Below are 24,252 nucleotides of genomic sequence, written 5' to 3' on the forward strand. Positions count from 1 at the left end.
CATCGAATAAAATAAAGTTCCTGTATTTATGGAGATTATATTGCAGTGAAAGGAATTAAACAAAAAATTAGTCAGGTAGAATGCAGAAAATTAAAGGGTAAGAGAATGGAAAGTTAGGAAGGAGAGCAGCAGGAACAGGTAAGATTTCTCTTAAAAAGGTGGTATTTCCGCAGAAACCTAAAGCCAAGGGAAGAAGTCAGTCCTAGAAACATATAAAAGAATATTCCAAATAGAGGAACAACAAATGCCAAGCCCTGAGAGGGGAAGGTGCTTAATGCGTTCCAAAAACAGTAAGGTCCATGTGAATCAGAAGAGTAGGAAGAAATGAGATCACCTGACAGAGAACCAGATTATATAAGAACTTATAACTCTGGCAAAGCATCAATTCTATACAGGTCCCATGACTCAATGGGCTGTGTTCACTAGCACTTAGTAATATGCCCTGGCAATTTATTTTTAATCTCATATACAGTTTAATACAACCACCAATCCTCACAAAATAATTTTAAACATTATGTCAGGGTTAGCGGCATCTTGTACCGTGATATTTCAATATGTGCTGGGACTACAGGTGCCCGCCACCATGCCTGGCTAATTTTTTGTGTTTTTAGTAGAGACGGGGTTTCACCGTGTTAGCCAGGATGGTCTTGATCTCCTGACCAGCCCAGGCTGGAGTGCCGGGGCGCCATCTCGGCTCACTGCAACCTCCACCTGCCGGGTTCGAGTGATTCCCCTGCCTCAGCCTCTGGAATAGCTTGGACTATAGGTGCACGCCACCACACCCCGGCTTTTTAATTTTTAGTACAGACAGGGTTTCACCATGTTGGCCAGGCTGGTCTCGAACTCCTAACTTCAAGTGATCTGCCCACCTTGGCCTCCCAAAGTGCTGGGATTACAGACATGAGCCACAGCACCCAATATGTAGGGGTTTCTTTTTGTGTGTGTGTGTTTTGTTTTGAGACGGAGTCTCTGTCATCAGGTTGGAGTGCAGTGGCACAATCTCGGCTCGTGGCAACTTCCACCTCCCTGGTTCAAGCCATTCTCCTACCTCAGCCTCCCGAGTAGCTGGGACTACAGGTGTGCACCACCACGCCCAGCCAATTTTTTTTGTATTTTTAGTAGAGATGGTGTTTCACCATGTTGGCCATAATGGTCTCAATCTGTGACCTCGTGATCTACCCCCCTCAGCCTCCCGAAGTGCTGAGACTAAAGGCATGAGCCACAGCACCCAGCCACCAGTATGTATTTTTTTAACCCTTGGTCTCCTCCCACTCTCTCGTCTTGTAGTCGCCAGGGTCTACCACTCCCATCTTTATGTCCATTTGTACCCAATATTTAGCTCCCACTTATAAGTGAGAACATGCGGTATTTGGTTTTGTTTCTGCATCAGTTTGCCTAGGATAATGTCTTGCCTATGTTTTAACAGTTTTGTTTTCTTGGTATTGAGTTGAGCTCCTTATATATTTTGAATATCAACCCCTTATAGAATGGATGCAAATATTTTCTTCCAATCTGTAGGTTGTCTCTGTACACTGTTAATTGTTTCCTTTGCTTTTTAGTTTGATGTACTCACATTTGCCTACTTTTGCTTTTGTTGTCTGTGACTTTGCATGCAAATCCAAAAAAATCAGTGCCAAGACCACTGTTGTGTAGTTTTTCCCATTTTCTTCTAGCAGTTTTAGAGTTTCTAGTCTTAAAGTCTTTATTCCATTTTTAGTTGATTTTTGTATATGGTATAAGGACCTAATTTCATTCTATGGAAATACAATTTTCCCAATACCATTTAGTGAAGAGACTGTCCTTTCCCTTTGTGTAGTCTTGGCACCTTTGTCAAAAATCAGTTAACTAGCCATATAACAGGTTCATTTTTTTTTTTTAATTATACTTTAAGTTCTAGGGTACATGTGCACAACATGCAGGTTACATATGTATACATGTGCGATGTTGGTGTGCTGCACCTGTTAACTCATCACTTACATTGGGTATATCTCCTAATGCTATCCCTCCCCCCTCCCCCCGCCAAGACAGGCATAACGGGTTCATTTCTAGGTTTCCTATTCTGTTTCATTGGCTGATGTCTATTTCTAATACCATGCCGTTTTAATTACTATAGCTTGGTAGTATAGTTTGAAATCAGCTAGTGTGGTAGCTTCTTTTTTGTTCTTTCTGCTCATAATTGCCTTGGCTATTCAGGGATTTATGTGGTTTCATATGAATTTTACCATTTTTTTCTATGAAAAATAACATTGAAATTTTGATAGGGATTGCACTGAATCTGCAGATTGCTTTGAGTAGTATGGCCATTTAAACAATATTAATTCTTCCAATCCATGAACACAGAATAGTTTTCCATTTAATTGTATCTTCAATTTCTTTCAACAATGTATGTTTTTCAGTATATAGGTCTTTTAATTCCTTGGTTAAATTTGATTTTTTTTTTGTAGCTATTGTAAATGGGATTGTTCTCTTGATTTCTTTTTTGCACAGTTCATGGTTAACAGTGCATAGAAACACTACTAATTTCTGTGTGTTGTTTTGTATCCTACAACTATACTGTATTCATTTAATAGTTCTAACAGTTTTTTGGTGGAGTCTGTAGGGTTTTATATATATACACACATATATATACACACACATATACACATATATACATATACTATATATATACACACACATATATACACTGTATTCATTTAATAGTTTGAACAGTTTTTGGTGGCATCTGTAGGGTTTTCTATATATAAGATCATGTTGTCAGCAAACAGTGACAATCTTATTTCTTCCTTTCCCAAAATAACACATGTAACTTTTTTCGCTTTGCCAAAATGAAAGTTACCTAAAACTTTAAACAAAAATCTTTTTTGGACCATCTGGTACTATCAGTAAAAGAAAACATCTTTCTCTGTTAAATTACTTGTTAAACTGTTTTTTGTTCTTTTTGTTAAGCACAGTGGCTCACACTTATAATCCCAACTCTTTGGGAAGTCAAGGCTTGAGCCCAGGAGTTTGAGACCAGCCTGGGCAACAAAGTGAGACCCTGTTTCTACATCAAAAATTTTAAAAAATTAGCTGCATACTGGCGTGTGCCTGTAGTTGCAGCTACTCAGAAGGCAAAAGAGGGAGAATCACTTGAGCCAGGAAGTTGAGGCGGCAGTGAGCTGTGATTGCGCCACTGCATTCCAGCCTGGGTGACACACTGAGACTCTATTTCATAAAATAAAATAAAATAAATTAAAATTTTAAAAAGCCCTAACTGTTCTTTACTGAATAAGAAAATTAGGGGCTGGGTGCAGTGGCTCACTCCTGTAATACCAGCACTTTGGGAGGCCGAGGCGGGTGGATCATGAGGTCAGTAGATCGAGACCATCCTGGCTAACATGGTGAAACTCCATCTCTACTAAAAATACAAAAAATTAGCCGGGCATGGTGGTGCCCGCCTGTAGTCCCAACTACTCAGGAGGCTGAGGCAGGAGAATCGCTTGAACCCTGGAGACGGCGGTTGCAGTGAGCCAAGATTGCGCCACTGTACTCCAGCTTGGGCAAGAGAGCAATACTCTGTCTCAAATAAAAAAAGAAAATTAGGATCTTAAGAGGAAAGGAAGCAATAATTGCATAGCATGATAAAGTTAAAGAAGCTAGCTAATGTTACATTTTAAAACCTGAAAAAATACTACGACGAGTGTTTTGAAGTATAAAAATAATTAATTAAGGTGCTGAATTATATTTTTTAAAAGGGACAGAGTCCTGCAGTTAGGTGATGTTTCTATAAAAGGCTCCATCATAATGGGTGCTGACGAGTTGATGGGTGCACACGCCAACATGGCACAGGTATACATATGTAACAAACCTGCACATTATCCACATGTACCCTAGAACTTAAAGTATAATTTAAAAAAAAAAAAGGCTCCATCATAAAAGAACTGTAAAATTATAAAACTTTAATAGAGAGCACAAATAAATTTTAGGACACTGATAAACCGTTTTGTTATAAATTACCCCCAATAACTTTATAAATGCTCCTCCTAATTTTCATTTTGTTTAAAGTAATAACTTTATACCATATAAAATATGAAAAGTGCAAATTTCAATAATTTTCTGAGTCCCAAATGCTTGACTTATGACAAAACTGTAAAGCATTTCTAAGAAAAGTATAAAACCATCACTGTCACCTATTACAAAAGTCCAGTATCTTAAAACGTTGCTCAATAATTTGCAAAGAAGCATATCTAGAAGCAACATGTAAATGAAAAGAAACTACTTGTGTTTTTGCCATTTTACATTTTTATTGTCACAAGTATTTTCTCTTTTCCAAACAGAACTTTATATCCTCTATAACAGCACTGTCTAACAGAAATTTCTGTAATAATAGAAATGTTCTATATTTGCCCTGTCTAATATGGTAACCACTAGCTACATGTGGCTAATGAATACTTAAAATGTGGCTAGTGTCACTGAGCAACTGAATTTTAAATTTGAATTTGAATTAATTTAAACAGTGCTGGTGGCTAGCCATTACCCTACTGAATAGCACAGCTTTTTGATGTTGCCTCTTGAGTCAGCCATTCTGCACAGCCACTGCTTGCATATACCTAAATTCTTCTTCATGTGTTCTCTTCAAACCTCTGTTGCAAGACTGAGCAGTGCAGTGGTGACATCATCTTAATTGTTAATTTTGTAGAAGACTTCATATTCCTGAAGTTGACGGACAAATCCGGCATTAAGGTTAATACATCTTCCTTTAACATAACCAAATGTACCTCTGTTGAGGATCCCAACGTTTCATGGAAAGTGACTTTTCATCCAGTTTGTAAGTTCCCATCAATAAATTTAGTCCCAGGGTTAAAAAGTATTATATCTGAATTATTTGTAATATCCAAAAATAAACATCTAAATAAATTTGTTGAAAGTTTGATAATAAAGTTTGGCCCAGTATTTTGTATTACTCATGTTATATGGCTTATTCTGTAGTACAGGTGGCTCGACTTTCATACTAGGAGAACATAGAACTAAAAACAGGCAAAATTTCCTGCATCACTTGTTTCATAGATTAGATTCTTAGCTGCTTCTTTGAACTACAGGAGGAAGGCAAACTCCAGCTTCATGTTCTCCATTGACCCGACTAGTGGCCTGGAGGGCTGTTTGGAAGGGTAAAATTGCCCAAGCAACCCCCAGTCCTCAGGCTGGCAGAGGAGGCAAAAGGAAGAAAGGCTGAACAGTCCACAGAGCTGGTGGGTGAATGGCAAACTTACAATGAACACAGAATTAAAGGATCCTGGTGAGACTGAGCAACAGAAACATGGGGCAGGGGAGAGTTAGGAGCCCTGTACCCAGCTGTCATGCTGCTGCTGTCTCCTCCACAAAGTCTCTCTGTACCCTTTAGGCTGTCTAGACTCCAGCATAATCACAAACCCCACAACTCCGGTAATTATTTATGCATAAAATAATTTAAATATAATATAAAATTCAATAGCATAAAAGGTATAATGAAAAATAAATCTTGGGCTCACTTTAGGAGCACATATACTAAGACTGGAACAATATAAAGATTAGCATGGTCCCTGTACAAAGATGACATGAAAATTTGTGTAATGAAAAAAAAAAAAAAAGTTTATTTTTTAAAAAATCTCCTTTTTATCATTGTTGTTCAGCTTTACCACCAAAGGCAAATGTTGCCAGTTCCTTGTCTATCCCTTACCCTGCTAAATGACTTAGTAGTTCTGCCACGCTCCACTTGATTGTTGGTTTTTTCTGGTTTTTTTTTTTTTTTTTGAGACAGTGTCTTGCTCTGTCACCCTGGCTGCAGTGCAGTGGCACAATCACAGCTTACCGCAGCCTTGAAATCCTGGGCTCAAATGATCTTCCTCCTTCAGCCTCCTGAGCAGCTGGAACTACAGGCACCTGCCACTATGCCCAGCTAATTTATTTTGTAGAGACAGGATCTCACTATGTTGCCTAGGCTGGTCTCAAACTCCTGGCCTCAAGCAATCCTCCTGCCTTGGCTTCCCAAAGTGCTGGGATTGCAAGCATAAGCCACCGTGCCCAGCCAAACGTTTTAGATTCAATACAAACTTTAAACCAAAAATATGAACAGCATTTTTACTAACCATATCACAAATAATCGAGTTTTGACACCTAAGAGATCACTGATTACCAAATTATGTAATTATTTAGCATGTAATGCTGTATTCTTGACTCCATACTCAGTAAGCTTCATTGGGCAGGAACCATATTGCTGTGTTGGACAACAGAAAGCATACTTGACCAAACCTCCTCAGAAGTTCTCGGTTCTAGGCCTGCCATTTATTAGTCATGTAACCTATGACTCTTATTTTCCAAATCTGTAAAACATGACTATTACCTCATCTCTACCTATTTTGCTGAGTTAAAAGGATTAAAAACAATAATACACATGGAAAATACACTGGAAGCACTAATGCTATTTAAATATAAGGTAATTATTATTCATATGTATCTCCAAGCAACCATAGCAATTAGACGTACATTAAATATGTAATCTAACAGACATGTGCACACATTCTGTCATGCGAATTATATGCTATATTATATTCTTGAAATTGACTTTTCTTTTAGGTTTACTGAATGAATATAACAACCCAAGTGTCAACAGAACATCTTTCTTTTCAGGAGTCTGTAACTTCAAAAAAGGTCTTACTCATAATAAAAGGATATAAATTGTTTAACTAGCTTCTTGATTTTTCTCTTATATTGAAGAAAAATTGTTCCTAGTAAGAACAGGTATTTCATCAAATTAAAACAAAAAAATTTTTTTTGAGATGGGTCTCACTCTGATGCCCAGGGTGGAGTGCAGTGACACAATCACAGATCACTGCAGCCTTAACCTCCTCCTGGGCTCAAGCAATCCTCCCACGTCAGCCTCTCCAGTAGCTAGGAGTACAGGCATGAGTCACCAAGCCTGCCTAATTTTTATATTTTTTGTAGAGCAGGGTTTCTCCATGTTGCCCAGGCTGGTCTCGAACTCCTGGGCTAAAGTGATCCACCTGCCTTGGCCTCCCACAGTGCTGGGATCATAAGCGTGAGCCACCTCACCTGGACCAAAATCAAATTTTATCAAAAACTGCTGAGGAAGACTAACAGTTTTTCCACAGAAGACAAGGGTTTAGGAAGGGTCTAGCAAAGATCAAAGAGAGAGAGTTTGATGTATGAGAAACCATTCAGGCAACACTAAAGATTAAGTCAAGTCAGTTGTACAGCAGGAATAGAAAATATAAAAGTAAGACAAATAATGAAGTCCTGATAAAACATCTCTTTAATCTCTTTAGAATAGATGATAATACTCAAAAAGAGTAATTCAGACAGAAAAAGCACAGGAAGGATAAAATAGAATGGTTCTTAAACATCTAATTATTAATAGGGAGCAAACGGCTCAACGTAGGGAAAGATCCTAACTTTTAGTAGCTTTTGTCACAGGTTTTCCTTACCTCTTCTGCTGTACTAACATGTCGCCTCTGAGTTTTCTTGGGGCTCAAAAGGCTTCGACGACATGAACCACTCCAAGAAGGACTTGGAACAGGTTTAATAGGGAAAGATTTTTCATATGCAGATACATGGCAGTGATGGTTTGACTTTCCCGCAAAAATGTTTGATAATCCACTAAAAAAAAAAAAGAGTTTGTAAGAAAGATAAGAACAGACAATAAGTAAAATAAATCTAATCTAGTGATTATTTTCACTTTCAAAATATAAAACCAACCAAACAAAACAGGTAAAACAATAGGTGGTACCATTTGAGGGAAATATACGATAAATGAATAAATGATATATAAGGATGCTGCATCAGGTTCTGCCACTTAAACGATCTTACATTGTCAAAACACAAAATTATCAAATACTTAAAACTGTATTTTTAGATCCACAATCTAGAATTTCTTTTGGTCAGGAACAATATAGCTTTGTGGTATGACAAAGAATAACAGATTAGATGTCTTCAAAAGACCTGGGTTCCAGGTATGCTAAAAAAAAAAAAAAAAAAAATACATTTTCTATTATTCCCTGTACCCGATACTCAGCCTATTGGAGGAAATTAAGATTAAATATGTAAAAATGCATAAAGGCTGAAGCCTCTCAACTAAGCTTTTAAACTGAATTTTAAAATTTCCTTAAAGCCCAACAGAGGGCTCCCATCCTTCATTAAAAACAACTATTAGGCTGTGTCATTAAATTCTCCTTCTGGCCTATTTACTTCCTCTGAAGAATTTTTTGTCTCTTTATACCATCTAAAGGGAAGAACTGGCAAATTGGCATGAAGAATATTGTGAACTCAAAAACCCTGTCTCACATCCAAGGCTTACTAATTTTGAGGTTTTTTTTTTTTTTTTTTTGAGATGGATTCTTGCTCTATCACACAGACTGGAGGGCAGTGGCACGATCTCGGCTCATGGCAACCTCCACCTCTTGGGTTCAAGTGATTCTCCCGCCTCAGTCTCCCCAGTAGCTGGGATTACAGGCACCCACCGCCACAACCAGCTGATTTTTGTATTTTTGCAGAGACGGGGTTTCACCATGTTGGCTAGGCTGATCTTTAACTCCTGACCTCTGGTGATCTGCCTGCCTCAACCTCCTAAAGTGTTGGGATTACACATGTGAGCCACAGCACCCAGCCAATTCTGAGTTTTTCTATGTGCTCTTTTTCATCTATCATTACCTGGAAAGTTTGAGGTACTTATTCTTAGCATAATAAATTTTCTTTTTTCTTCAAGACTCAGACTACAGAAACACAGCTGAATATTCTAAATTCAATGAAATCAACTCTTTAAAATCATTATATGTGTTCTGAATCCAAATCAGACAAGATCTAAAGAAAATCAAAAAGTGCACAATTCTCTTTAAGTCTTCTTGGGTTTGTACATGTGTTAAGAATGGGGAAATGAGAGTGGCTTCTGGTGCTCTGGGGTGAGCTCTGCCCGGCTGCGAGGATGGCGGAAAGAGGGAAGCTCATCACAGTGATGGGAGACGAGGACACAGTGACTCGTTTCCTGCTGGGCGGCATAGGGGAGCTTAACAAGAACTGCCACCCCAATTTCCTGGTGATGGAGAAGGATACAACCATTCATGAGATCGAAGACACTTTCTGGCAATTTCTAAACCAGGATGACATCGGCATCATCCTCATCAACCAGTACATAGCAGAAATGGTGCGGCAGGCCCTAGACGCCCACCAGCACACCATCCCCACTGTCCTGGAGACCCCCTCCAAGGAGCACCCATATGATGCCACCAAGGACTCCATCCTGCGCAGGGCCAGGGGCATGTTCACTGCTGAAGATCTGCACTAGGGTCTTCGTGTGAGGACTCCTCACAGCCCTCAGCCCTTCCCTCATTTCCAGGCCTCTCCTCAGGCTTGCCATCAGCCTTCTTTACATTTTGAGCCTCTAATTTCCAAGTCCCTGCCCCTTCCCACTCCATTAAGAGGCTAGGTGAGGCACTTCTAGGTTGCTGGGGCTCTGCTGTTAAAATCAAGGCTGGTTAAGAAACAGGAAGCCTGACCACCTCTCTCCACTACCTCTTCCCTGTGCTGTTACACAGTGTCATTGTTGACGTTAAATTAAACTCATATTCTTGCTTCTCTCAAAAAAAAAAAAAAAAAAAAAAAAAGAAGGGGGAAACGAGCAAGGACTTAAAATTTTAGGAACAGGCTTGTTTTCTTAGGATGAGTGGATGCAGCTAGGAAAAGATGGCAAGGGCAGTGTAATTGTTTGGTAAACACATGATGGATTCTCCACAATGTCTTCTGTATTTGTGTTTCCCAGAGTATGTGTGCACCTATGCATGCTTTTTAACATAAAATATTACTCTTCTAAAGAAACAGTACAAGGGCATCCTGCAATGCCAGAAAGCAAGGGTGTTACCCAAAATCAATAAGCTAAGGTCAAACAGACAGAGAAGCAAGCTTAAGGGGCTTCCACTAGCCAAATTTCTGAGAATGTAAGCATTAAAAGTATAACAATTATAGTGGATTGCAAAACACTGAATCCATAATGACACTAAAAAAGGAACAGACAAATTCATTTGAAACATATGAAGTGTCTATTTTACAAAAACCTTGCTTTGAAAACTGGTAATGAAAAAGTAAAATCTAATCATTTATCCTGCCTTTCCCATAGGAAACACATTTCAGACACTCTAATAGCTCCAGCAAAGGAAAAATGCAATCAGAATGCCAATTAGGAAGTGTAGAAGTGATAAAATTAGAAAAATATTATTTCATTAACTGTAATAAAACTATTCAGTTAAGTATTATCAAATGATATTAATTATTAGGTGATGGCTGATGTGAAATTCATCATTCATATAATGCCAAAGTAACATTATTTAGATTACATTCAAGTCACAGGGGAAAAACCTAATTGTACAATTAACTACCAGATTGTCAGTTCCTCAATCCAGAGGTCAGTCTAGTATCATGAATAATAGAACCAAAACAAGATACTGTTTGTTTTTCAAATGTGATAAACGCAGCATCACCTTTTAGTCACATCAAAAACCTAGCTTATAAAAAATACAGGTGATTTTTTGACAAAATAATGATACCATGTGGAAGCAACCTGTCAAATCCAAAAACTAGAACATGATACAGAAAAGTCATGTCATTTAAAAAAAGGAGGCTGAGGTCGGGCATGGTGGCTCATGCCTATAATCCCAGGAAGGGAAGTCAAGGAAGGCAGATCACAAGGTCAGGAGTTCGAGACTAGCCTTGCTAATATGGTGAAACGCCGTCTCTACTAAAAATACAAAAATTGGCTGGACGTGGTGGTGGGCACCTGTAGTCCCAGCTACTCAGGAGGCTGAGGCAGGAGAATCGCTTGAATCCAGGAGGCGGAGGTTGCAGTGAGCCGAGATCACACTACTGCAGAGCGAGACTCCGTCTCAAAAAAAAAAAAAAGGAGGCTGTTCTAGTTATAAGAGACAAAGCCAATAACTTCCAGATGCAAAACCAAACTAACTGGGTCAACTGAGAAAATTTAAATATGACTTAGGGTATAAAATAAAATTTACAAAAGAATATGTACACTATGAACTCATTTTGGAAAAAAGTAAAGTATGTAGAAGGATATGCACTGAGATATTACAGAGTTGATCTCAGGCTGGTGGCAATATGATGTTTTTATTTTTTATTTTTCTTAACTATGTTTTCTAAATTTTTCCAAAGTATTTATACTATTTCTGTAATAACATTTTTTTTTTAAATAACAGGATGGCTTTATTGCATTAAAAAAGCCACCTGTAAAATGATGCATAGAGAAAATCTTTAATGAAGACAAAATAATATCATACATTTAATGGTATACATAACATATATATCATACTATATATGAGTAAGAAACAGTAAGAAAGAAACAGGTATAGGAAAAGGTTTGGAAAGAAACACACCAAGGAGAAGGGATTGGGATTGTGGGTAGCAGTCAAGGGATCTTCAGCTTTGTTGGTAACATATTGATTTCTACAATGTGAGTGTATGAGTGAATTACTGTATAATTTTTTAAAAGTTAAGTGAGGAACATGATCCCAGGGAGTACTGACACATGTTCCTGGAGTCCATGTGTATAATAAAATAAAAGCCATCTTGTTGGCTTCTATCAACACCACAAAGCTCAAACTTGACTAAACAGTACATTAAATGATCCCACATTCCTAAAATACACCAGGGCAGAATTTAAGTAGTCATAAATACTATTTTTAAAAAGAGATATTTACTAATATAATAAATACTATAATAAATAATAATATAATAAAATACCTGAGGGAAAAAGTTTCTAAGCCAAATTTCATCTTCCTTTAATAATCCATGTAAGTTTTGTTAGGTAGAGCTTATGAAGTTGGAATAACTAGGATAAAGTTCTCTATGACTATCTTTTTTGTTTTTTGAGACGAGGTCACTCTGACACCTAGGCTGCAGCTATAGTGGCATGATCTCAGCTCACTGCAACCTCTGCCTCCCAGGTTCAAGCGATTCTCCTGCCTCAGCCTCCCGAGTCGCTGGGACTACAGGCACACATCACCATGCATGGCTAATTTTTTTGTATTTTTAGTGGAGACGGGGTTTCACCATGTTGGCCAGCCTAGTCTGGAACTCCTGACCTCAGGTGATCCACCTGCTTCGGCCTCCCAAAGTGCTAAGATTACAGGCATGAGTCACCGTGCCTGGCCTGTGACTCTTTATTTTCTAATATATAGAAGTAGCTTGATCTACTTGACTAATGTCATGAGGTAGAGAACTGCTTTAGTTTAAGTCAGGTCTCTGCTCACATGACAGCTGTAAAATGTGTTTCTTTCCGCTCAAATTGCAGAGATTGACTGATTTTCACTTTAAGATTTGCAAGAGCCATACTGTTCTTTAAGGATCCCAATATTCTCATATCCACCAAGATTTACTTAAAATTCTCTCTTCCAGTAAAATTTAGCTATCATAAAAATTCAGCACTAAGTAAATGAGAAGTTGAAAATGTAACATGGATTTGTTCATATCCTTAAGGTTTAAAGTCCAAAGATGGTGTTACTCTTTTAAAATCCCCATGTAGTAACTATCTACCTTTTAGTCACTTTCTCTTATATCTGAGGAAGGGCTTGAGAACTAAGATGACAAAATACCAACCTTGAGGTCTTTCGGGTTTCGAGGTAAAGACTTCGGCTGTTTCTTGATTTTTGTAAAGATGAGCTTGATGATGGAGTAGAATTTCTCCATTGGCCATTTGCACTCTGGCCAAAGGTTCTTAAGTCGCCTGAGCCAAGAAAACTGTCTGAGGAAGGATTATCTAAAAAAATAAAAGTTTGAATAAATTAAACAAATTCTACAGGTGGTTCTCCTTATGACTGCAACCATGACCAACTATTGTATTCCAAAGTAATGTGGCATATCACCATGTCTCTCATGGAAGAAAGATCCCAGTCTCAACTGCCAGTAAAGTCTGCAGTAGGGGAACTTCTACAAACTATAATTGATTCAGCCATACTAACCTGAAAATTGATGAAGGAGCTGAATCCTGCCACAGCCATGTGCCTTATCTGCATCAATGTGACTCCGTGGTGTCCACCAAAAGTCAACATTTTACCCCAACTATATCTTGCAAGCACTCCCAGGCCTGGGCCTGAAAGAAGGTAGGCCAGACCAGTAAGAAAGCAGGTGGGGGGCCAATGAGAATTGTAATTCAAATGAACAACAGTTATTGCTTACTAAGCAGCTAGTGTCACTTTCTTCTTTTTAGTTACCATGTTCAAGACTCAGGTACTCTCTCAAAGAGCAGAGACAACCTAATTGCTGCTTATTCTGGTTGGTTTATGGCAAGGAATGACCCATCACATATATCTGGTTCTGGTATAATAATCTTCAGTCATTTAATGCCATAATCAAACATATTATTACTCCAGTGTTTGCTACTACAATCAGATTAATTGAGAATTACTTATTATTTGAATTTTCTAACTTATGGATTACAATCTGGGATATCAAAAACCTCCTGAAGTTTCAGCTAGGAGTGGTAGAATAATTTCTATACCCTCCTCTCCCTATCTGCAGAATTGGACAATTTAAAACAGCTCCCTCAAAATAACTTCAGACATTAAGTTACGGAACTCTAAGGAGCTCCAGTGAAAACATAAGAATAATAATTCTCTACTTCTGGAATTTTTTTCTAGTGCTGACATTATTTTGAAGATATTCTTTTAACGCATATTACTATAGAACTTTTCACAATATTGTAAATGTATGCTATTAAAAATATTTAATGTATCTTTTGATACTCTATCCAAATAGGCAGCCTTCAAAAATATAATTTTGTGTTTCTGTAAGCTAATCAAGATGTCAGGATGTAGGGTAAATAAGACAAGAAAAAAGCAGCAGTCAGGGTGGTATTAGTACTAATTAATTCAACAGTTGGTGACCTTAGTCTGATAATTAAAATAAGCTAATTTACTTTCAAAATGAATTGTAACTTTGTTCCTTTGTAATCAGTATCTATGCTTAGCATCTATTACTATAACTTTGAGGACAGAAACATGAGGCTAATGAAAATGAGTCTTAGTAAAAAACTAGAAAATTATTAGACTTAAGTTTAAAGTCATAACAGTAGAAATATTTGTCTCTCACACGTTTTGGCTAAAATTTGATTAGGGCATGATCTAAATAGAGATATCTGTCTGAGGAATCGGTCTGTCAAAAATACAAGTTACCCTAACAGGTGTGAAATTTGAGACCAAGGATAAGTCAGAGTAGCATTCTCAATGGCATGTGACAGAGACGGCAGCTTCAAAATGCAAGGAGAAAAGCAGAAGATCAGGCAGCAGTCTGCTTAAACAGAAAAAGGTGGTTCCAACTACACTTAATGAAATCAATCGCTGAATGGTGTTCTGTTGCTGATGGGATCAAGCAAAGCTAGAGACAGACTAAGAGGAAACTACAGATACTGTTTTGTTTGTTTGTTTTTGAGGCAGGGACTCACCCTGTTGCCCAGGCTGGACTGTAGTGGCACAATCATAGCTCACTGCAGCCTCGAACTCCTAAGCTCAAGCAATCTTCCTGCCTCAGTCTCCCAAGTAGCTGGGATTACAGGTGCATACCATCATACATGCCTAATTTTTCTATTTTTTTGGAAAGTCAGGGTTTCACTGTGTTGCCCAGGCTGGAATCGAACTCCTGGCCTTACGTGATACTCCAACCTGGGCCTCCCAAAGACAAAGTACTGAAATAACACAGGTGAGCCACTGTGCCTGGCCACATATAATAAGAGTTTAACATGATAGTCTGTCATCACTGATTTCTGTAAGAAATCAGAGTTACAAACACCACAAAAAAGATTACCTATTATGTGTACATACATACACACAAAACTAGGAGAAAATACACCAAAAATTTAATTGTGGTTATGTTCTAATGATAGAGTGATGGGTATTTTTCTACTTTTCTGTACAAATTTTCTGCAGGGACAAGCAATACTTTTATGAATATAATAAACTTCATATTAAAAAAGAATGTGTCAAGACTGGGTGTGGTAGAGTTCATGCCTGTAATCCCAACACTTTGGGAGGCCGAGGCAGGTGGATCACCTGAGGCCAGGAGTTCGACATCAGCCTAGCCAGCATGGTGAAACTCGTCTCTATTAAAAATACAAAAAATTAGCCAGGCATGGTGGTACACGCCTGTCGTCCCAGTTACTAGGGAGGCTGAGGTATGAGAATCACTTGAACCCGGGAGATGGAGGTTGCTGTGAGCCAAGAGCATGCCACTGCACTCCAGCCTGGGTAACAGAGTGAGATTCTGTCTCCAAAAAAAAAGAATGTGTCAGGTAACTACTTACTATGAAAGTAACTACCAGTTGTTCCTGTTAACTTTAGTTAAAATAATAGCAGGATGTTTAAATAATCTTACCTACCAAGTATCATTCTGGTAACCTAATTTAACATATTTTCCAAAGAGAAGACATTGATAATTATTCTAAGCATGAGCAAAATTATTTCTTTTCATCCTACTTTTCTCTGTTTACAGTTAAACTTTTTTTCTTTTCTTTTTTTTTTTTTTTTGAGACGGAGTCTCGCTCTGTCGCCCAGGCTGGAGTGCAGTGGCGCGATCTCGGCTCACTGCAAGCTCCGCCTCCCGGGTTCACGCCATTCTCCTGCCTCAGCCTCCCGAGTAGCTGGGACTACAGGCGCCCACAACCGCGCCCGGCTAAGTTTTTGTATTTTTAGTAGAGACGGGGTTTCACCGTGGTCTCGATCTCCTGATCTTGTGATCCGCCCGCCTCGGCCTCCCAAAGTGCTGGGATTACAGGCGTGAGCCACCGCGCCCGGCCTAACTTTTTCTTTTTCTTGAGACAGGGCCTCCCTCTGTCCCCCAGGCTGAGTGCCAGTGGCACCATCACAGCTTACTGTAGCCTTGACCTCCCAAGCTCAAGTGATGTTCCCACCTCAGCTTCCTCAGTAGCTGGGTCTACAGGTACATGTCACCAAGTCCAGGTAATTTATTTTTATTTCTGTAGAGACAAGGTCTCAGTACGTTGCCTGGGCTGGTCTCAAACTCGGGCGAAAGTGATACTCCCGCCTTGGTCTACCAAAGTGCTGGGAGTACAGGCATATAAAGTTTTACTGTAACAAAGTAAACTGTAACAAAGTTTTTAATACTTTATTTTTAAAAAAATCAATATTTTAAATACTCTAATCTTAAGTGGATTGAGAGGTAGATTTTTAAAAAGCTTGATCTAGAGATGTTAACCCAATAAAGCAATAAAGGAGAAGTTCCAGATCCTAGATCCTAAAGTTTGGGCCTTCCTGCTCATTTTCATCCTGGTGGAGGAGGAGACAGCAGGGTGAGAGAGAAGACAAATACCAGTAAAATCAGGATCAGCAGATTAAGGCAGGTAAACTGAGGGTCCGTGTCTAGCCCAATCAAGAGGTAAGGCAGAAGGTGATGACCACTGCAATCGATGTGGGGATTATTAGAAAAGAGTATATCCAGAGGAGAGAGCATAATTGGAACGAGTATGGAAAGAGGAAGAAGTTTTTTTAAAGTCCATAGTAAAAAGTAGGTTTTAATTAAAGACTTCATTATAAGAAAAAAGTATATATAAGACCACTGACGTTCACAGATTTAAAATACTGATTTTTAGAAAGTGACCTTTGATGTCTGTGACATGCCATAAGCTTGTTCCATCAGGGACTAGATGAGATTTGTTAGACACAAATTTGAGTACTCTGCTTCAAGCTGTGAGTAATTTAGCATCCCCATTTCAGTATGACTTTATTATTCACTATTGTTATTCTCTATTCATCATCTATATATAGCAACTGTTGTAATTATTTTCTTCTCCAAAAAAAGGTACTCAAGTGAGACATGAAGCTTTTAGTGTAAGACTGTTGATATAGGAATCAACTTGTGGTATGAGGATAAACATAAGAAAAATATAACTCTCAACAATTATGTAACTGAGTAGAAAGCCAAGGAATCTGGCCAAATATTATATTAGAACTTAAGATAACCTTAGTTATATTCTTTGTGAGTATCAAGGGTTTACTGAAACTTAGAAGAAAAAAAGCTCTATATACCAATGCTTTTAGGGCATGTTATTAACAACAGCTGAAAATGGTTAAGGGTAAATGTGCACCTAAACCATAAGGAAAATAATGAAGCAAATGAAGGCACACACCCATTATCCCAAATCAAATGCTTGCGTCCAGTTCTATATCCAAATTTAAAATTTTTGGAATTTTAGAAAGATAACCTGGCATATTAGGTAACACCTTCAAGTATAATCTGTAACAGCACTCCGTAATCAAACATGTTATCTGCAGCAAAATGTGAAAATACTCATTTTTACAGAGATTTTAAAAAAGAAAAAAATATAAACAGCTTAGTGTCAGTTCAAGTAGGTTTTGCCAAGGAATTAATTCAGGTCAGGTATTTTTTTTTTTGGAGATGAAGTCTTACTGTGTTGCCCAGGATGGAGTGTAATGGCGCAGTCTCCACTCACTGCAACCCCCACCTCCTGGGTTCAAGCGATTCTTCTGCCTCAGCTTCCCAAGTAGCTGGGATTACAGGTGTCCTCCAACACACCCAGCTAATTTTTGCGTTTTTAGTAGAGACAGGGTTTCACCATGTTGGCCAGGCTGATCTCGAATGCCTGACCTCCAGTGATCCACCCGCCTTGGCCTCCCAAAGTGTTGGGATTACAGGCCTGAGCCATTGCACCCAGCCTCAGGTCAGGTTTTGAAGCCAAATGAGTTGTGAAAAAAAATTTTTGGTTTTCAGAGGTTTTTGGATTTGGAATTGCACAGAAGGGATTGTGGATGTGCGTATCAATTTCATGAATTAGAAATGAGCAGAAAATGATTAAAAAAGAACACGTCGACAGATGAAAAACTAAAACTATATTGGCCTGGACAACACAGAGAAACTCCGTCTCTACCAAAAAATACAAAAATTAGCTAGGCATGGTGGTATGCACCTGTAGTCCCAGCTACTCAGGGGGCTGAGGTGGGAGGATCTCAAACCCTAGTAAGAGGGCAGATGATAGATAAGTCAGGCAGGTCACAGGATAAGAACAGCCTAGAGAATGCTGACTTCTGTCATGGATCACAAGTTAAATAGGCAAGCCCTTGAATATGCAAGCATATGGCTGTGGCAGGTGCTAGACAGAAACACACAGTTAACATTTCCTGCCCTGAAAGAAGGACAAGCTCAGGAATAAATAAATTTTCAGGTTTCATGGTTTCAAGTAGAACAGAAATAAACTAGCTCTGTGATTTAAATTAATGCAAAACAAACACCCTTTTCACACATCACATACACATATCCCCCAAAAAAGTCAAAAACAAAGTTGTATTGCTTTTTACAATGGCATAATGGACAGTTAGATTAGATTCTCAAAACACTTTCCCACTAGAAAACTAGTATTTGGATGAGACAAAATCAGTAAAGTATCATAGCAACCACATACACAGGAAAAGCCATTCAAATGATGTTCTAGTGAAGAAAATACCATCTTGTTTTTGACAATGTCTTTACTTTTGGAGATGATAAACATAAAAGATATGCTATAAAGAAATCCAAAAGGTATAAAGTCCCTTGACTCCAAGTAATGTGTCATACCTGAATAATAGCTTGGATTATAAGCTGCACTTCTTGTGGAACATGTAAAAGATCGGTCCAAATGTCCTTGCCTGGAAGATAAAATCTAAACAAAGCAGAAGATTTTTCTTAAGTCACATTTTTTTTTTTTAGAAACAAAGTCTCACTCTTGTTGCCCAGGCTGGAGTGCACCAGCATGATCTCTACTCACTGCAACCTCTGCCTCCTAAGTTCAAGTGATTCTCCTACCTCAGACTCCTGAGTAGCTGGGATTACAGCTGGGATTATGTGCCATCACACCTGGCTAATTTTTGTATTTTTAGTAGAGACAGGGTTTCACCATGTTGGCCAGGCTGGTCTTGAACTCCTGACCTGAGGTGATCCACCCACCTTGGCCTCCCAAAGTGCTGGGATTACAGGCGTGAGCCACCATGCCTGGCCATGTCATGTTTTTTAACAATAAAATAAAAGCATATATTAGGAAAAATAAATAATTAAACAAGACTATAAGCCGGGTGCAATGGCTCATGCCTATAATCTCAGCACTTTGCAAAGCCAAGGCAGAAGGATCACTTGAGCTCAGGAGTTCAAGACTAGCAATGGACAACACGGAGAGACCCCGTCTCTAAATAAATAAAGACTATAGCAGAACTAAGACTATTTCAGAACTCAATATAATTATATTTACATGTTATACATATTAGTACTACATACTAATAAGAAAGGAAAACACGTAGACAATCTAATGAAATAATTCAGGCTTCAAGAAAAAAAACAGGCAAAATATCTGTTATACAACTTAATTCAAAGAATGTTCACTAAAAGGTAAGTATGTATTTAGTACATCCTGTCTGAAAGCCAGTTATAACACATATTAAAAAGGCTGAGAAAAATCAATCTGGTTTTGGTTGTTTTGCTAACTTTACAGAGATAGCTCTTAATCAGAGGTGGTGCTGTACCCTGGGTACATATCTGGAAATGTGTGGACATACATTAACTATTAAAATGATTATGGGGGGGGAGGTGTATGCTACAGGTATTTAGTGCCTAGGGCTCACGGATGCTAAATATCCTATTAGGAAAGATTCACACATCAAAGAATGATCTCATCCAAATTACTAATGGCTTTCCTATTGAAAAAGATTGCTTTATTAATAGTGCTCCCCACACTTTCATGTGCATATAAATCAAATGAGGATGTTTTTAAAATATAAATTCTGATTCAGTGATATGAGGTAAAGCCTGAGAGTCTGCATTTTTATCAGGCTCCCAAGTAATGTTGATGCTGTTGGTCCTGAACCAGACCTTGAAAACCAGGCACAGACATCTCAGAGCTGCCCTATATTTTCACATTTCTCCCCCATTTAATGCTCAGCAATTTTAAGCGCTAGTTTAAAAGAACACCGATCTGCATATAAGTAATTTTAAAATTCAGAAAACAATGAGTTTTCTAAAAGGTACTGTTCTCAAAGAACTCATACATAGCCTATTTTGTCTTAACTTCCTTGTCTTAATTTTAATATATAGAGCAGAATTCCAAACACTAAAATTACTGATTCTAAAAAGTTTATATCCATGCTTATATTTTTGAGTGTGGTATTTAAACTACATAAGATGAAAACGTATGAGGAGCCCAAATAATTAATTAATTAAAGGAAGAAAATTGCTCCTAACCTGCTGGTCAGAAAGTGAAAGCTGGTCCTCTGGAAAACCTGTTTGTGGCAGGAGGTGGGTTTTGAATAAGGAGTTGTGGTTCACTAAAGTCACTTCTCCAGCATCCATCCTCATCCTATCAGCAATATCATCTAGGGAGAGAGTCTGGATTAGTTCAAGTCACATAATTCTTCAATAATGTTTCCCCTATGAACCAATCTTTTCACCAAATAAAAACACTTCCCACCCAGGCATGGTGCCTCAAGCCTGTAATCCCAGCACTTAGAGAGGCTGAGGCAGGAGGATTTTTTGAGGCCAGAAGTTCAAGACCTATCTAGGCAACATAGCAAGACCCTGTCTCTCCAAAAAATTAAAAAATGAGCCAGCAGGTCAGGTGCAGTGGCTCACACCTGTAATCCCAGCACTTTGGGAGGTCGAGGCAGGTGGATCACAAGGTCAGGAGTTCGAGACCAGCCTGGCCAACATGGTGAAACCCCGTCTCTACTAAAAATACAAAAATCAGCCAGGCATGGTGGCGGGTACCTGCTACTCAGAAGGTGGAGGCAGGAGCATTGCTTGACCCTGGGAGGAAGAGGTTGCAGTGGGCCAAGATCGCGCCATTGCACTCCAGCTTGGGCAACAGCAGCAAAACTCCATCTCAAAAAAATAAAAAATAAAAAAGTTAGCCAGCCAATGTGGCACATGTCTGTAGCCTCAACTACTTGGGAAGCTGAGGCAGGAGGATTGCCTTGAGCCCATGAGTTCAAATTTACAGCGAGCTATCATCACACCACTGTACTCCAGCCTGGGTGACAGAGAGAGACCCTGTGTCTAACAATAATAACAAAAAAAGACAAAAAAAGAACTTGAAGAACAACTCTGCAATAAAATAAAATGCCTCTTTAATAGCTAACTAAAGGCAAAAATCTCATATTGTCATTGTCAACAGAGGTCCATGTACAGAAATTGGCTCATTGGTAGATGGCCTCAGTTAATTTCAAAACAATTCAAAACTTGTACACATATAAAAACAGCTTAATTTAAAGTTTTAAAAATAACAAAACCAGGCAAGGTGGCTCACACCTGTAATACTAGCACTTTGGGAGGCTGAGGCAGACGGATGGCTTAAGCCCAGGAGTTCGAGACCAGCCTGGGCAATATGGCAAAATCTCGTCTTTATTAAAAAACAAAACAAAACAAAACATTAGCCAGACGTAGTGGTGCATGCCTGTAGTTCCCACTACTCAGGAGGCTGAGCTGGGAGGATCCTCTGAGCGTGGGGAGGTCAAGGCTGCAGTGAACCATAACAGAGTCACTGCACTCCAGCCTGGGCGACAGAGTGAGACCCCATCTCAGAAAACAGCAAAGAAAAACACAAACAAAAAACAAAAATGCTCCCAAAAGAAACTTTTTAAACATTTTAACTACAGAAAAAAATTTAAATATAAAAGATTGGGGCAAAAAATTCACCATTCAGTAATAAACACTGTTAACACTGGTTCATTTCCTGTTTTAACACAAAAAAGTGCTTTAAGACATAATCCACCTGCCAGGTGTGGTGGCTCACACCTGTAATCCCAGCACTTTGGGAGGCTGAGGTGGGTGGATCACTTACTTGAGGCCAGGAGTTTGAGAGCAGCCTGGCTAACATGGCAAAACCCCATCTCTACTAAAAATACACCAGGCATAGTGGTAATCCTAGCTACTTGGAAGGCTGAAGCATGAGAATCGCTTGAACCCAGGAGGCGGAGGATGGAGTGAGCCAAGATAACACCATTGCACTCCAGTTTAGGCAAGAGAGTGAGACTCTGTCTCTAATAATAAGAAGAATCATCATCATCATCATCATCATCATCATCATCTGCCTGAAATTTTTTAGAAGCATAATTTTATTCATATTGCTCTTAATAGGTATCAGCTCAATAACTATAACATTAGGGCAGAATTTTACTTTTGAACCATTTTTGATAACTTTATTACTACAGAAGAGCTAGAATAGAAGCAATAAAGGTAACAGAATTCAATGACTTACACTGGTATCAGCAATGAGAGAAAATGCAAACAAATGAACAGGGAAGGAGAAGGCAGACTAAGGAAAAGGAAAACACAGAATAGAGAGAAAGCTAATGTGAATCTAAAAGGAACATAGGGATATTATAAAATCTAAGTGTATAGATTTTTCAACTTATTTCTAAATTAGCTACTAGTCCTGATCTTATATTGATCGCCTTAACAGACATAAAGTACTATAAATGAAATAGTGAAAAATGTCCTAATCACAATTCTCAGTAACACTAGCTAAATGAAATAAAATATTTACATTAATCAAATTGTCATTTATAAGTCAGTATAACATAGTACTAAGGAACAAGAACTCTCGGCTGGGCACGGTGGCTCACCCCTGTAATCTCAGCACTGTGGGAGGCCAAGGCAGGCAGATCATGTGAGGTCAGGAGTTCAAGACCAGACTGGCCAACATGGTGAAATCCCATCTCTACTAAAATACAAAAATTAGCCGGATGTGGTGGCACATGCACGATTGTAATCCCAGCTACTTGGGAGGCTGAGACGGGGACTGCTTGAACCCAGGAGGCAGAGGTTGCAGTGAGCTGAGATCATACCACTACACTCTAGCCTGGGTGACAGAGTGAGACTCCGTCTCAAAATAAAATAAAAAAAAGAACAAGAACTCTAGAAAACTCTAGAACCAGAGTGCCTAGGTTTAAATCCTGGCTCTGCCAGTTATAGCACATGACTCTAGGCAAGCTTCTTAACTTCTGTGTCTCAGTTTCCTCGTGATATAATAGGGATAATAACAGTAACCTACTTGGTAGGTGCTATTAGGTACCCTTGTAAGATGTTAGGAGTAAATGAACTAATATATTTTAAATACTTAGAACAGTGTCTAGTACACAGTAAATGTTTGCCAGGGTATATTTGGCTTTTTCAATATAATCAATGAGATAATACTCCTAAATGAGTACATAAACAATGCTCTAACCAAAAGATAATTATGTGGGCCGGGCGCGGTGGCTCATGCCTGTAATCCCAGCACTTTGGGAAGCCGAGGTGGGCAGATCACCTGAGGTCAGGAGTTTGAGACCAGCCTAGCCAACATGGCGAAACCCTGTCTCTATTAAAAACACGAAAATTAGCTGGACATGGTGGCACATGCCTGTAATCCCAGCTACTTGGAAGGCTGAGGTAGGAGAATTGCTTGAACCCAGGAGACACAAGCTGCAGTGAGCAGAGATGGTGCCACTGCACTCCAGCCTGGGTGACAGAGCAACACTACACGCGACAGAGCGAGACTCCGTCTCAAAAAAAAAATAAAAAATTTAAAAAAATAAATAAATAATAATAATAATAATTATTATGTTTGGCATATAGTATTACATAATTAGGATTAAGATTTCTCTTAAAATTATTATTAAGCACAAAGATACAAATACTGAAAATGTTAGGAAAACCCATTCTTTCACTCTAGCTTAACCAATGAGAGTAGCTAAAAGGATTCAACAACTAGTTAGTCTTACCCATTTCAAGTCTTTTCACATCACTGACTTTAGCAAAGATACAAAGTCCTATAAAAGAAGACACAAAACAGAAAAATTACATACTGAAACGCCTACTTCACTTAATTTTAGAAGGTGCAGCCACTAGAAGTGACATTTGTTTGTGTTCTTAGTGGAGAAAAATCTAAGGTGGTAAAGAGTTGACTTGATGGGAAAAGGGTAAAAACTAAAACTAGCTTGAGGTGCTTCCAAACATTTCTGCAACCTGTGCTACATTAAACAGCAATTACAGACTACCCACAGAATCACAGAATATTAAAGCAAGAAGCAAGCTGGGAGCGCCAACCCTTAAGAGACTGAGTGCTTTGCATAAAGTCATAATGTCAGCAACTACACCAAAATTATAACCTAGAAATTCTTCCCAACTCATTGTTCTATTACCTCATGCTAAATCACTTCACAAACAAGTGACAGACTTTGTGATGGTCCTATT

General features: G+C 38.7%; 2 protein-coding genes and 1 non-coding gene across 9 annotated transcripts in view; 2 read left to right on the forward strand and 1 right to left on the reverse strand.

Annotated features, from left to right (window-relative positions):
• Positions 1-24,252, reverse strand: part of SENP1 (SUMO specific peptidase 1) — a 60,433-nt gene that overhangs the window by 31,847 nt on the left and 4,334 nt on the right. For 4 of the 7 annotated variants that reach the window (XM_005570702.5, XM_015430849.4, XM_005570701.5 and 1 more), the window contains exons 2-6: positions 23,781-23,828; positions 20,266-20,396; positions 18,613-18,697; positions 12,631-12,790; positions 7,461-7,632 (exon numbers count right to left, since the gene is read on the reverse strand). In XM_005570702.5, coding sequence (XP_005570759.1) covers positions 7,461-7,632; positions 12,631-12,790; positions 18,613-18,697; positions 20,266-20,396; positions 23,781-23,784 — 552 coding nt within the window. In that variant the 5' untranslated portion in view covers positions 23,785-23,828. Of the gene's footprint in view, positions 1-7,460; positions 7,633-12,630; positions 12,791-18,612; positions 18,698-20,265; positions 20,410-23,780; positions 23,829-24,252 lie in introns of all 7 variants that reach the window. The other 3 variants (XM_015430852.4, XM_015430850.4, XM_045365138.3) reach the window with 2 other exon arrangements.
• On the forward strand, positions 5,500-5,603 carry LOC123567747 (U6 spliceosomal RNA). Its single transcript, XR_006690854.2, has one exon. It is a non-coding gene; the product is annotated as a U6 spliceosomal RNA (small nuclear RNA).
• LOC102139482 (V-type proton ATPase subunit F) lies at positions 8,339-10,915 on the forward strand. Its single transcript, XM_074006747.1, has one exon. It carries the CDS (start codon positions 8,954-8,956, stop codon positions 9,311-9,313), a length of 360 nt encoding a protein of 119 aa, XP_073862848.1. The 5' UTR covers positions 8,339-8,953; the 3' UTR covers positions 9,314-10,915.

Source organism: Macaca fascicularis, chromosome 11, assembly GCF_037993035.2.
Source record: "Macaca fascicularis isolate 582-1 chromosome 11, T2T-MFA8v1.1".
Classification (NCBI taxonomy): Eukaryota; Metazoa; Chordata; class Mammalia; order Primates; family Cercopithecidae; genus Macaca; species Macaca fascicularis.